Source organism: Acomys russatus, chromosome 9 (genome assembly GCF_903995435.1).
Source record: "Acomys russatus chromosome 9, mAcoRus1.1, whole genome shotgun sequence".
Lineage (NCBI taxonomy): Eukaryota > Metazoa > Chordata > Mammalia > Rodentia > Muridae > Acomys > Acomys russatus.
The window spans coordinates 44,286,036-44,301,220 of record NC_067145.1 but is presented as its reverse complement, the minus strand read 5'-3'; the positions used below and the strand labels follow the sequence as shown (position 1 = coordinate 44,301,220).

Here is a 15,185-nt window from a genome sequence, read left to right as displayed (position 1 = left end):
GGGCTCCAGCTCCTTCCTCTTCCTTGGACCTCTCCAGGTGGGCCCACTCTTCTGCCTTCTCCCTCTGACTCCTCCTTCCCTGGCTGGCAGGAAGTCCCGCCCCATTCTCTTCTCTACTCATTGATTGGCTGTAACCTTATGCCTACAATTCCCCCTGGGAACATCCAGGCTTGAGCCAGACATGCGTGGTATGGTAGATGCTGAGGGGGGCGGGGGGAGAAGGTCACAGGATCTTAGGTATCCCAGGATGGCCTCTTTGATCATGACCTTGAACTTCGGGTTATCCAGCCTCCACAAGCTGAGTACTGGTACCACCACATCCAATAAACGCTGCGAATGAACCATGGGCTTCATGCATGCTAAGAAAGAGCTTTAATACCTAAGATACAACCTCTCAGTCCTGTCATATACTTCTTAGGCCAGCTGAGAATCAAGCTTTTGGTTCAAGGCAGAGTTTAAGGGACCCTCAGTAATAACGCCACCACAAAGCCCAAATATCTGTCGGATCTCTGATTGGAGTGAAAAATATTATGGGTATAAAGCAGGGAAAAGTCTGAGGAACATGAATCATGACCTACCAGGCTAGGAGTAAGCTCAGACCATGGGCAGAATACAAAGGTAAAAAGTGTGATGTGACTGTGATGAGCTCTCCAATCATGACTGAAGCCTGTCAATACACATTTGGGGAAAAGAGAGGTGACATGCTATCACACGACAATCATAAGATACAGGAAAAGAAGTACAAGAAGAAAACCCACCAAAAGCTCAATGGTGTCAGTTGCTGGCTGTGAGGCTGTAGAAAATGGGTTATTTTCACGAGCATTAGTAATTTGAACATTATTTCAAATGTAAAAATATGTATTTATGTGTGTGTGTGCATGCATGTACACATCATTATGGAGCACGTGTGGAGGTCAGAGGACAACTTGTAGGATACACGTCTCTCCTTCTACCAGTGGCCTCCAGGAGTGGAGGCTGGGTTGTTAGGGTTACTGGGGAGTGTCTTTACCCACTGAGCTAGCTCATAGGCACAATCTGAACAGTCTTTTAAACTATTAAATCCCTTCAAAGTTTTTTCAATGTTAATTTTATAGAGAAAATATTATTTATTCCAGTGCCATCCCAGTTCAGTTGTACAACAGGAAAAGACCCAGTCATTGAAGGACTCAAGGCTTTCCCTGAGGCTCTTTAGTGGCTCTATCAAAGGCTGCTTGCTTGTTTTTGAAGGTGACCCATGACCCAAGCTAATATCCAGATCCTCTAAGCTTTAGACAATGAGATCATAAATTCTATTTTTTCCTTTAAAATTCGTTTAAAAATCTCTCTCTCTCTCTCAAAAGGCAGAGTTTACAGTAAGAAAGTCTATGCACTTATTTTCTAATTACTTCCTTGGTGCAATTAATGCCATTTGTATCTTGCAGATCCACCCAGAGCTATTTGACACCTGCACAAATGTATTCATATTCATGAGATACTCTGTATTTCTCTCTCTCTCTCTCTCTCTCTCTCTCTCTCTCTCTCTCTCTCTCTCTCTCTCTCTCTCTTTGTCTTGAAGTGTTGAGGGTTTAACCCAGAACCCTGTGAACAACATGCAAGAACTGCACCAATAAGGCCCATACCAACCCTGTTATCTTCTTTAAATACAAGTGCAGATGTGTTGATCACTCTTGCTTCTTTCACTTAACAGTGTATCTTAGAAATCATCCCTGTACCCTGTGTCTCATTCCCACTGAACATCCCATTACAGGGATGAAGCCCCATCAATGACCACAAGATGAACAAACACAAAGGGCTTTAAGAGGAAGCAGAAAAAAGAAAACATGCTCTAGTTTCTATGTAATTCCCCCTCCTTTTCCTGTGGCTCAGTGGAGACGCTGAGACAGAAACGTCTGGTATTGATGGCTATCTATGTTTGCATTGCTGAAGTTCAAACACCTTCCAGAATAACGAGTCTGAAGGACGGAGCTCACAAGCTTTGCAGTTTGTCAAACAGACCTTGGCATGACAGAAAATGTGTATTTGGATAATTATATCAGCTTTTAGGTGTTTCCTCTTTTAAAGATTAATGTTTAACAATGAGAAAAGCAATGCGTGAAGGGAGGTTGTTTTGTGGCAGCCTTGCTATCCTGCCCCAGTCCCAATTTGGCAATATCTAAATTCACTTATGCTTTTTGAAATAATATTTGTATGTATTCTTTGGATTTATATATTTGTTATACAATGTATTTTAATTACATCTGCTCCCAATTCTACCAACTCTGTGTGTGTGTGTGTGCATGTGTAAGCCTGATTAGTGCTGCCCATATAGCCATGGGTGTGGGTTATCCACTGGAGCACAGGCAACCTACCAAAAGCCACATTCCGAAGGAAAACTGACTCTTCCTCTCCCAGATGAGCGTCCTTTAAGTAGGAAGCATCTAAAGGGAGCCCCTCCCCCAAGTGCTAAGACTTCCCCACTGGGTTGGATATCATTTCTACTTCTGGACCCAAAATGTCAGCGGTGCCACTTGGATCCAATTAATTAGCCACTGGGAATCTATTTAGAAATGATATTCTAAAATTTAAAGGGGGAAGTATATGGAGACAGATCAGTGGGTGAAGCATTGTGTGGGAACATGGGGGCCAGAGTTCAGAGCTCCAGCATACCCATGTAAAGCCAGGTGGGAATGGCAGGTCTACTTGTAATTCCACAGGAAGTAGAGATGAGGAAATCCTTAGAGCAAGCCCCCGCCCCCCCGCTAGACTGGCCCAACTGGTGAGCTCTGAGTTCAAGTGAGAGAAACCACCTCAATATATAAGATAGAGAGTGATTAAAGAAGTCACCCAATATTGATCTCTGGTCTCCATGGGTATATGCACATGTGTGTGCATGTACATTGCACACGGACGTGACACCACATGAAAAGACATGCAATGCACCCATGTGTATTATACATATATACACACAAAAAGAGAAAAGTAAAGAGCTATGTTAGAAGTAGAGGCACTGATCTATGTGAAAATTAACTGCAATAGGACAGAAACAAAGAAAGGGCAGAATAATATATGAATCATCCATCTGATAAGGACTGAGCCAAAATTGTGGCTGGATTCTGATTCCTCTCACTGTGCTCACAGCCTTCAATAGAAGACCCACTCTCATGTGGCCATGTGTAGAATAAGAGGATGCTCCTTTTAGCTTGAAGAATTATCAAAAATAATTTGAAATATATTTGGGAAAAAATCCTCTAAAATGAGGCCTTTAAGTCAAACAAGCTCACAGCTATTGGAAAGAAGAGGCACAGGATTCTCAGAGGCCAAGGCACATCTTCAAGGCATGGGAAGGCATAAGTCACTCAGAAAATACTGATCCTGGGTGGAGAGCAGTGTGAGGCAGGAGGAAGGGCTTGTGTTGTGAGAAGTTAAGGAGAAAACTGGGAGGCTGCATATGCACCTAGCACGAGGCCCTGGCTTCCACCTCTAACTCCAGCGTAAGCAGCTATGGCATCGGGGGTGTGTCTTCTGGATGGAAATTCACCTGATCTATGACGTATGACACCAGTGGTCATAGAACTTTGCTGATTCTCAGATTGGTTTTTAGCAGTGGTGCTGTTTATTGAGTGTTCCCTTCTTTAGATGTCATTGTAGGCTAAGCTGAGGTCCACACAGTGAATACAGGGTAGGATGCCAGAAGATGGGTACTGACCACTTGAGCCGCTTTAGAAGAAGCCTGAACTGACAGCACTGCACATCAGGACCAACGCTACTGAAGGAGTGAAGCAAAGGAAATTGGTAGGTATTTGTTCTCACCAGCTAGAGGACTCGCCCTGATATCAGCTGTGTTACCTTAGGGAAGTTACCAAACCTCACTGGATCTTAGGGGTCTTTTCAGCATCAAGTCTGGTTCTATTTTCAAATCCCAGATTAGGGGTGCAAGAATTTTTTTTTTAAAAAAAGAGGACTGATGGATATACTGTACTCCAGCAAAGAGAAGAAAAGTTACCCCAGGTGAGGAATCGATGTGTGACAAGGAGAGGGGGAGGGACTTCGGCCAAGACAACCACTCACATGCTTTTATCCTAATGTGAGCAGGATGAGGGGCAGTTTAAACCATAACCACAAGGAATTAATAGGGACACAGTTTGGAACCTGGAGGTACACTGAGTCCCACCTACAGACACTTGCTGGCAGGCACTAGGGAGGTATGTGGGATGCTGTGGGCAAGAAGGCTAGATCTGGGTTTCCAGATAATTTAGGTTCCGGAAGGGCACCTCCTGGCACCCTGTTTTCCCTCAAGAATGTTCAGTGGAGACATAGGGAGCCCAGGGGTCCCATCCCTCAGCAACATCTCCTAGCAAGCTCATTCCGGGGAGAGTGGGAGACCTGACTCTTACTTCTCCTGTCACTGCTCTGAGACACTGAGAAATGACTGAACATGTCAGGAAACAAGTGAAGCATTCAGACCCAAGACTCTGGGAAGGAAAGGCAACTGAAGAGCTGAGGAGGAGACCCAGGCTCGAGTTCAGTGGCCTTTGTCAATGTTTCCGGAACTGAACAGCCAGGAGATGAGCTGAGGCCTGTGAGCAGTCCCTGTTGGCATTAGCAGGACTAGGCAGTGCCTGCTGTCCGCCCCCCTCCATGGAGGGGGGAACACAATGCCATTTTCTAGTGAGATGGGAGTCCCTTGTAGGGCTGGGGAATATTTCCCATTAAGATAGAGAAGTGAAAGGCAAGTTTCAGTCCAGTGTGGGCAGCTTTCTCTCTCTATGAACTCTCTATGTATTCTGACAGTAGGTGTGCCCCTCTTCCCCCACTGCCCAGAGGAGTCTGGATGATGGAGAAAGGATTGAACTAGGAATAGGGTTGTCTCACTTGCCTGGACAAGGTTCAGTTTTAGCCTTCTCAAGCACCGTCTGAGGTGCTTGAATGGTCTGAGGCAACCCATCTACACTGTTGTGACCTCTAATGACCCAGAGAAAATTCTCTTTATTCCCAGAAACATCTTTCTTCATTTTTTGAGAGGAAAAAACGATCACATCTTACTTATGGTGTGTGTGTGTGTGTGTGTGTCCTTGCCTCAGGTTCCTGACAAGACCACTCTGCAGCCAGCCAGCAATTCCTTAAGAGGAAAAAGGGGTGGGGCGAGAGAATGTGCTCAGTCCTGAGAAGACCTGATGTGCAGGGGTGGGCTGATGTGGGTGGGGCAGGGGTGGGTTGATATGGGTGGGGCAAGGGTGGGTTGATATGGGTGGGGCTCCCCTTTTCTGAGAAGGAGAGGTGAGAGGGAAAGAGGGGGGAGGGGAGCCAGGAGAAGGGGGAGGGAAGGAGACTTCAAATGTAAAATGAATAAATAAATAAATAAATAAGCTTAATTTTAAAAGGAGGAAAAATAAAGAGAGAACAGGAAGAACAGGAGGGGGGTTATGTACAAAGCAGGTGAGTGCTTCCTTTTCTGAGTCTACTGTCCATACTTGTTCCACTGGTCTCTAAGTCAGTAAGGTTTCCACCAGCTTAGAGTTCCTGGCAGCTTACTTGGCTACCAACGGTGCATTTCTACAACTTTCCACAAACTCACCAAACACTAATTAGTATGGTTTTCCATAAGGAGGCAGATTTATTACAACTTCTTTGAATAAAAAGGAGCTCAGGTGCACTCACTGTCCAAACTGTGTCTCAAGCATGAGGTGGGGACCTCTGACTTCTCCCAGAAGGCATTTGCAGGTTCAAAACCAGTGTTCTCTGTGCTGGGGTCATCATTATCTTGCATAAGGTTTTGAAATCTGGTTATATATTTTTTTTCTTGGTAGTCCTCAGGTAGATCCACTTAGTTTTATTCTAATTAAGTAAGGATACGGGAAAACATTTATTGCCTTTCTCATCCTTGTTTCAGACAGGATCAGCTTTGAACTCATAACCCTCCTCACTCAGCCTCTGAGGTGCTGGGGTAAATAGACATGTGCCACCATGCCCAGGCATTGGGTGTAAGCCACAGCTTCCTTCTCTGTGAGATCACAAAGGCATCTAAGTTTAAAATATCTCAAGGCATCCTCCCTTGGTCATAGGGAACCTGATCACCGCTGCACCCCTTTGTGGATAATCACCTCTGTACTAAGAAGGTTGAGGGCCAAGCACAGGCAGAACCTACCAAGAAACGGTCGTCTTTGGGTTAGAATGTCTGGAGGTTTCTACAAGTTAAGGCCGCTCAGTTTCTGATCTAATATTATATATTGTTTGGCCCCAATGCCTAGACCTTGGAATTCTGTTTAAATACAGTGAAATGCCCAGAGCGTATTTAAGGCACTTTCCTAAGATTCGTGGGCATGAAAGGACTCTTCGGTAGGAAAACTAACAAAAAGGAGAAGTGGCAGGCTTGGGGGGGGGGACCCCCGACAACTCCAGTCCTCTGTTGACGAACTGCTGGACTGGTCCTGGTAGAGTTTACTCCGGGCAGAGTGGAACTGCCCCGACCTTGAACAAGTGCTTCTTTGTTGCACTCCAGTCTGTGAGAAAGTGTGTCTCTGGGCTGGTTGCTTTCGCTTTATGGTGTTTGAAAATAGGAAGTAAGGTCGAAAGGGCAGGGGGGGGGGGCAGAAATCACTCAAAAATGGTCGGGTGGCCCGTCAGAAAGGTGAAACCCGGGCTTTGAAAATCGTTTACACTGGCCTTTAAGCACAATGGCACCTCCCAACCCCCACTCCTGACTGCTGCGTAGTGGACAATTCAATTGTCTCCTTTTGTAGCGCGTTTATTGCTCAGAACCCCTAGGGTTTGGGTTTGCTTGTAGAAGAAACACACCCCCATGGTGCTGCTCTGGAGCCTGCCCCTCCTGTCTGCTCTCACTTTCTTGGGGCTGGAGAGGGCAGCGGAAAGCAGACCAACTCCGCGTGGCGCCCTTGGACGTGGATCTACTCCCTACTCCCTGCGCTGTGTCTGGAACGCTTAGGGAATGGGACTAGGTCACTACCAACCCTAGACACATTCTTCGCCAACTTGCAAGAGTCCTTGAAGGGTCTATTGATGGCATGGAAACCGCACACCCAATCCAGGTTAGAGCATTCGTAGTGCGCCCCGGGTATGAAGAGAAGACACTTTTGGATTGTTCAGGCTGTCTGCTAGAGGCTGGCTGGCAGGGGCTCCAGCCCATCATTCCTAGGACCTTCAGTGCCAGCCAGGGGAGGAAAGCCGGCTCTGCTTTGCGCAGCACTGCGGAGCAGAGGCGGGTGTCGCGGGTTGTAGATTGCCTTGGGAGCTGAACGCTGGGGTGGTACCAAAGAAAGTAGGAGCACCTTCCAGTGCCTCAGGAACTGGTAACTGAGGACAGCGCCCCAGCGGCCGCCGGTCCCCGCCCGCGCCCCGCGCTCTGATTGGCTGGCGAACAGGGTCCCTGGCACGCGCCTGTGGATGTAGTTATAAGAATCCTCGCGTGCCGGCCCTCAGCTCCAGCAAGCGGGTCCCAGCCCTCCCCAGTGCATCCCTAGAGCCAGTCAGAGCCAGCAGCCGCAAGCACTCCAGGGAGGCCCTGGGGCGGGGACCTGCTGCTTACTTGCCTTCCCCAAAGCCATCCCCACGAAAGAGGGCCTGCGGGACCTACCCAAACTGCCACGGATTTCTCACAGAGCTTGACCGCGAGGAGCCAAACAGTCCCTTCTGACCTCGGCGGCGGACAGCATGGACGCCGTGCTGCTGGAGCACTTCCCCGGGAGTCTGGACACCTTCCCGTCTGCTTACTTCGAGGAGGAAGATTTCTTCACCGATCAGTCCTCTCGGGACCCGCTGGAGGATGGCGAAGAGTTACTGGGGGACGAACAGGCAGAGGTGGAGTTCCTCAGCCACCAGCTGCACGAATACTGCTACCGCGACGGGGCGTGCCTACTATTGCAGCCCGCGCCCTCGGCCGCTCCGCACGCTCTCGCGCCTCCTTCTTTGGGGGACCCTGGAGAGCCTGAGGACGGCGGCGGCTTCTGCTGCGAGGCAGGGGAGCCTCTTGGAGGTTTCCCCTACTCGCCAGGCTCGCCGCCTTCATGCCTTGCTTACCCTTGCGCGGCGGTTCTGTCCCCTGGGGCGAGGCTCCGTGGTCTGAACGGGGCGGCAGCAGCGGCGGCGGCACGGCGGCGGCGACGCGTGCGCTCCGAGGCCGAGCTGCAGCAGCTGAGGCAAGCGGCCAACGTGCGCGAGCGGCGCCGCATGCAGTCCATCAACGATGCCTTCGAGGGGCTGCGTTCTCACATCCCCACGCTGCCCTACGAAAAGCGCCTCTCCAAGGTGGATACCCTGCGCTTGGCCATTGGCTACATCAACTTCCTCAGCGAACTGGTGCAGGCTGACCTGCCATTGCGCAGTGGTGGCACAAGTGGTTGCGGGGGCCCAGGTGGCAGCAGGCACCTGGGCGGGGACAGCCCCGGTAACCCGACTCAGAAGGTCATCATCTGCCACCGAGGCACCCGTAAGTGCGTCTGTATCTCAGTATCTCAGCTCAGGGGTATGGGGACAGAGCTAGAATCTTGGGCAGTATGGAGCAAAGACTGGTTGTTGAGGGTGGACCAGAGGTGGGCGCCAGGAACCTGGAGTGTGGCCTTTCTGTTTTCTGATGCTTGACCCAGGCTTGGAGGGCATGCATCCTCCTCCCCAGACGTGCACCTCCTTGGGTTTCAAGGAGAGGACATTGAGAGTTTGAGGACTGTCTCATTGAGAGTAGTGGGGGTGTTTCAATTGTCTCCAAGGGGACCCTAAAGGACCATGGGTGACTTCTGGGAACACTGTCGGGTGTTCACAATCTGTTTTCTTCTTTCTCCTTCCCAGGCTCACCCTCCCCCAGTGACCCGGATTATGGCCTCCCTCCTCTTGCAGGGCACTCTCTCTCATGGACTGATGAAAAACAGCTCAAAGAACAAAATATTATCCGCACAGCTAAAGTGTGGACCCCAGAGGACCCCAGGAAGCTCAACAGCAAATCTTTCGACAACATAGAGAACGAACCACCCTTTGAGTTTGTGTCCTGAGAAAGTTCACACCGGGCGACGGTGTCTTTGTGCATATTGTACCTGTGCATGCCTATAATGTAAATGTAATTTAAAGATCACATTTGTCTAATGGCAATCAACTGTTTGTTATTTATCTATTTATTATTCTGTTGAGTTAATGAAACAGAGTGTCTCTTTTTAAATATATAATTTATATAATTTATCATGATATTCTATAATATGCAACAGAGAATGATTTCCCCCCAGCACCTTTGGCAGAACCCTGAATTGTTGGAAGAACTCTGGCCAGGAAATGTCATGCTTATTTAATGCCAGATTTGGTTTATTTCTAAGCGTTGTTAATAAACGTTGTTCACGCGTGTTTTCTATAAGCTGTTTGTTTAGTAGAACATAGGAGTAACTTATCTTTTAAAGGAATTAACTTGCTTAAAGCTGACAAAAGCAGAGATTCAAATTCTAACGATCTAACTATCATGTAGATTTGGGCTGAAGCAGAGTGAGTGTGGAGGGTACATCACAGCTCTCTAAAAACCCTTAATCTGTCTCAACATTAGCAACCTGCCTGCATATGTACCCTAACTACCAAACACTCCAAGGGGCACCTCGGTCATTCCCACTTTCCGGAAGGGGAGAGCTGAGGGTTAGGGACAATGTTTGGCATACCCCAAGTGGCTGTCTAGTGCTTAATCCTCCTTTGTGAAAGTGAAGGCTTTATGCTAAAGCGGGTAGTGGTTAGATTCCTGGCCAGACGAGGGAGAGGGCTTTTCTGTGTACACTGGCTAGGAAGAAAGGAGTGCTCTGGGCACATCTCTTCTGCAGGGAATCATCAGGTTCCAGAAATTAGATTCTCCCTTGACAGGGGCTGGGGTAGTTGACTTTGCTGAAGTCAGGAGACTATGCACATCCTTCAATGGTTTTAGGTTAGGACAAGGAGCTCTCCGCTGTTGGCTCTGTTTTTTAACAATTAAACTTTATTATACAACCCAACTAGCTTACACAAGAAGGAAAAAAGATTAAAGGGACAAAAGAGTGAACCTTCCGGTATCTGTTCCACAGGATGGGTCCTTAGGTGTCTCTCTGGCCCGTGTGCTGGCCCGGCCTGTTCGCAGCTCCACACACGCTCAAGCCCAGGCTGAATCTGTTCTCTCCCCCCTACCTGCCTGAGTCACGTGGGAAGGGCGGTCTCCTTCTCCGGTTGAGGGTCAATTAAAAAAAAAACAATAGCCCAGTTGGGGTTCCCAGGTCTGCTTCCTAAATTCCAGGCCCCAGGATGGCTCCCCTCAGCCTGTCACAAGGTATTCATGGGGTGGCCCAAGGGTAAAGCCCGCCAAGATTGCTTCCACCTGTGACAAAGCTTAATCTTTCCCACACTCCGCTCCCTCCACCACCATACAGTTGGTTATTTCTAAAATTGGCTTTAGTAAGCAGCTCTCTGCCCACAACAGAAGGTCAGGCCTGAGGAGAAGGGAGCAGCGTCGCCCTCTAGCGAACAGAAAGAGAAGCGGGGGAGAAGTCTGGACTCTCAGCCAGAACGCCTGTGAAGCCTGGGCTTGAGGGTTACGGTGGACTCCCAAGCCCACCAGATGCCTTCGCCTGCCCTCCAGTGGTGTCTGGGCTCACCATGATGAAAGGAGTGGCCAGTGCGTCGGGGTAGGGCAGGAGCCCCTCATTTAGGTCTGAAACCTAGGACTCAGACCCAGGTCAAGGTGAATGGCTTCCCTAAGCTGTCCAAGCCTGAGGAGTCTAGGTGCGATTGCCCATCTTCCCATTGTCCCCCACCCCCACCCCGCCCTGAGGACAACGTACAGACAGCATGATAATCGCTTTAACCTAGTTTCAGACCCACCGAGGGGTTCCCCCGCGCGCGCGCCGCGGGTGCCATGGACTTTATCCAAGAGTAATTAAAGCGAGGCTAGAAGCCGGACCGACCCGCAGTGCAGTCTGGCCAGACACGCTGAGATTCTGGGTCGCGACGCTCCTAGGAGGCCTTGAGCCCTGGATGCTCTCACCTCCTCCAGCTTTCTGCTCTCGCCTTCTTTCCCCCCCTACAAGTTCGTTTTACATTAGAAATGTTTGAGAAGGAGAGAAGAAAACAAAAAAAAATTCGATTTTGCCCTGTATTATGGCCTCGTTAAACACGAAAGTTGCTTTTGTACAACTGCTCCCATCAGGCATGTAATCTCATTACACTCATTAGAAAGTCAAATGTTAGACTTCAACTTCCTTATAAGTTATGGAAGTGTATCGTTTTTTTTCCCCCTCCTGCGTGGACCTGCCTTGTGATTGGATAGGGCAGCGTGGCACTTCACAGTTCAAACACTACAATCATTGTGGTGTGGCACCTTTTATTTCGAATGCCACTTTTTTTTTTTTTTTTTTTTTTTTTTTTTTTTGTGATTCAATGCATCAACACATCCTTTAGTGCTGTGCAGATGAAGCGGAAGAGCCCAGCTAAGCGTTCAAAGCAACAAGGTCCCTATCTTGTCACTCTTGTGTCCTGACTTGGCAAGTCCCTTTAAGCACACTCTTCAAAGAGACTGTCAGTTTCTTTTTATTTACTCATAATCTATTTAGCAATTCTTTTTGCTTAAAAAAAAATACAGCAGTAGAAGCAGAACAAACGTATCATTTCAGAGCCTCGGTTGGCATCAGTGAGGCCTGAGTTGTGCTGGGCTCAGGGGAGCCAGGCTGGGCAGTCTCTGGCCTGCGGCATCTCTGGCCCATAAATACAGCCTGGCACTGGGAAGCCCTTGTGGGGACAACTTGAGTGATAGGTGGGTATTCAACAGTCCTAAGTCAATACTCTCCCACCCCCAGCCCCACTCCACTCCAAATTAGAAAAATGCGTATGAAAATAATCAAGGTAGCCAAATTGCTGTGGGCCTATGGAGAGGCTTTGCCAAGCCTTGGTTTTCTCACCCATCAGCCCTTGAGCTGAACCCTGGCCTGCCACCACTAAGGGAAAGGCTTTAAAGTTCACCCTGGTGCCCTTCATCACTTAGCATAATAAAGAAGCTGTGAGCCCAGCCTGGGAGGGTATTTTATGATCTTTACTGCAGAGCTGGCTAAATCATTACTCAGTGGTCCTGATTCGATTCCACTGCTGGTCGTGGGAGTGGGTGGGTGGGGGGCGTGTATTGCAGAAGATGCCAAGCTTTATTGACAGTGGGGTGAGCAGTGGCATGCCCTTCTCTCCAGACATCCCCACCGTTTCCTGCCAAAACCAACACAACTCCGATCTACCCTGCCCTCTCCGTTCCAGATTATTGAACTGATCTGTCTTTTCAGTTTGCACACCAAAGACAATCTCCAATAAGAGCTCCTCCCCTCACACTTCAGGTGGACATCAATCAGGGTCTTCTTGTCATGGTGCTAAAAGATAGATGCCACCTCACTTTTTTTTTTTAAAGTGACTTCTTATTGTGAGAGTCTAGCAAACACAGCCATCATGCCCCTCCCCTTTTATTCTCTTGATGGAACCTCCAGTTTTGAGATGAACTTGGGGGATGTGGTGACCCTTGAAGTGGGGAAGGTCCAGAGAGGTCAAAAGAGGACAGGGAGCCACTTCTGCAACCTGGGTTAAGCAGCCTCTGGGATAGAGCCCCCTGGTGGAGCCTCTTTCTATTGGTGGAGGATGCACTATGGCTTCACTGAGAACTCCTGGAAGGAGCTGAATTCTGTAGGTCCCACAAGGCAATAAAAACCAGGTGGAAAAGAGAGTGAGTCTTCTTCCACTCCAAGCTGGGAGCAGGGGGGTGGGGCATAAAAGGCCTTCTTGGAGCTCCTGTGAAACCGGCTGCCAGCCATTCCCAGGACTGCTCATCTGCCAGCACCAGGATTAACGCCCCTCCATGGAGAGGGTGTGAAGCCTTTTAAATCCACAAACTCATCCTATTTTCATTAATGGGCCTTTGCGGTGGCACCGAGTACCAGCTGCGAGGTTGAACAAACACCAGTTGAGTACTCCCTGGCGAATCTCTCTGGGAAGAGGCCTTTCCCCTCCCTCCCTCCCTCTCACCCTCCCCTCCCACCGCCTTCTTTCCAGAGCCTTCTGCAGCCTGTGGGAATGGTCCTAAATAATTCCACAACCAATTGCGTTTTTTGAGATCTGTAACCACTGATGGGAAAGGATTCCCACGACAGGATGTGGGGTCTGGCCAACAGGTGTTCAGATTTGGCCCAGGGAGATGGAGAAACCCAGGGAGAGAGACAGGCCTGCCGGAAAGCAGACTGCTCAGGGCCTCCCGGCTTTACAGGCCGTGGAAGCCGCACACAATCGAAATGATATCTTTATTGCTAGGTTCATGTCCTGGGCTATAACATATCAATCCCTGTCGTGGTTCTCTGGGATGCACCTGGTATTTCAAACTTGTTCTTTTTGTGCTTCTGGGTCCTGGACTGCAGCTGCCTAAAACAAGCAAAGAGAGAGGCCCTTACAATGTCTCCAAGACGTGTTGGCATGGCCTGCCTGTCTTTAATGTACCATTAACCATTGTCTTTACACAATATGGGAACTGTAAAGCATGACATGTGTTATAATAAAACACATTTTCAATGATACACTTGGACTTGAGGCTGGGGTGTAGCAAACAAACAGGCCCAAATCTTGTTTTGTCTCCCTTGCTAAGCCCACTGGCAATTAAACTTAAGACCACTGTTTCCCCCACTCCTCACCAGCCAATTAAGTTTTATGTCTCCTAATTTTTCACATAGAAAAAAAAAGTCTCAGTGCTGGCCCCTAAAGACATTGATTTTCTTGCTATCACCTGGCGCTCAGACCTTAGTTCCATTTATCAAGAACGGAACGTCAGGCGCTACATAAAGTGACTCTGTTACCATAAGGCTCTCACCATCCTGGCCTATTGTTTTCCCTTGTTAATAACTCATTACCAGGATTTAACAAATCAACCATTACATATGTTTTGTGTCTCCATATTTTGATCCGTACGATTAAGCAGATGTTACGATTGAAAATTGAAAAGTCCAAGGCTACTCCAGTCTGAAAGAAAGAGGGCAGCCTCAAACAACGAGCTAACAATGAGATTCAGAAGATCTTCAGAAAAACATTTACCACCAATAAACAGACTCCAACCTGCTCCATTTCAACCATTGTGTGCTTTGGGGGAATAATTAAGTTTAATAGGAATAGGTCTGGGGTGTTTTCAATGCCAAGACCACAGGTGCGGGGTGGCATGATGAATGATTTGCCTGATTTTTGCCAAGCTCAAGGGCTCTTCTCTTGGACTTTCAAGCAGATAGAAAATATTGTCATTTCTTTTAATTCACAGCATTACTTTCAAACCGAACAAAGGCCGGGGGCCGAGGGGGAGGCGGGGGAACAGCTCGGCTGTAATGAAGCGCTTAGGAGGCGGAGGTGCAGCCGAAGTGGCTGAGGCGGCGGCAGCGGAGCGCGCTGCTGCGTTTGTGCGCAAGTGACACTCCTGTGCCACACACAAAAGGCCTTCTTCTCCTCACCTTCTGCTGCTTTTCAGCCCTCGGGCCCATGCCAAACCGGCTCCTGGGGCTCCGGGGGACTTCTGTTCTCCTAACCAGGGTAACCCAGCCTTTAGGACATTCGTCGCAGCTAAGGCAAGCCTCGCCAAACTTTTTCCAAATTCGGCCGGCTGGGGAGGGTCCCTGGCCTGAAGCGCGCATGCGCCCAGTCCGCTACTGCCAGTTCCCAAGGTTCCGGAGAGCCCGGGTGGAGTCGGAGGTGTAGCCCCGGAAGGCAGCCTAGCCCCTGCTATCCTAGAAGTCGGGGTTCGGGTGCGGTCTCTCTGCCCAGGAAGTTGGAAGCAGCTGCCCGGCGCCAGCTCTCCGCCGTTCTATCTTTGCGCATGGAAGTCTCCAAAAGGGGATCCGGGAAGCGGCGAGTTGGGATGGGGACTTTTGGCCCAGAAGAGGCCGGGAATGGGACCCCAGGCTTCCTTTAAGGAGGCCTCGGGCTACTGAGCCCCACTGGCCCAGCAGGCAGCCTCAGGGAGTCCTGCTGCCAGGAGACGGTGGCCAGGGGCGCAGGTTGTCAGCGGTCTGGTTTTGCTGGTGGCCTCCGGCGCCTGCACTAGCGGCGACAGTGGTTAGGACACAAGCTTCTCTAGTTGGACCCACTTTCTGGGCTCTTGCTGGGGGTGAGAGGTAGTCTCCTGTTGTTTCTTGCAGAGCCTTGGCCCCTGGATGATCCTCGAAGAATAATGCCAGCAGCTTTCCTGGCGTGTCCAAATCTGT

The 15,185-nt window shown here is 49.3% G+C and overlaps 1 protein-coding gene across 1 annotated transcript; it reads left to right on the top strand.

Moving 5' to 3' along the window:
• Nucleotides 1-7,647: 7,647 nt before the first annotated feature.
• Ptf1a (pancreas associated transcription factor 1a) lies at nucleotides 7,648-8,978 on the top strand. The gene is made up of 2 exons (XM_051150896.1): nucleotides 7,648-8,422; nucleotides 8,779-8,978. The coding sequence occupies exons 1-2, from the start codon at nucleotides 7,648-7,650 to the stop codon at nucleotides 8,976-8,978; spliced, it is 975 nt and encodes a 324-aa protein (XP_051006853.1).
• The last annotated feature ends 6,207 nt before the right edge of the window (nucleotides 8,979-15,185 follow it).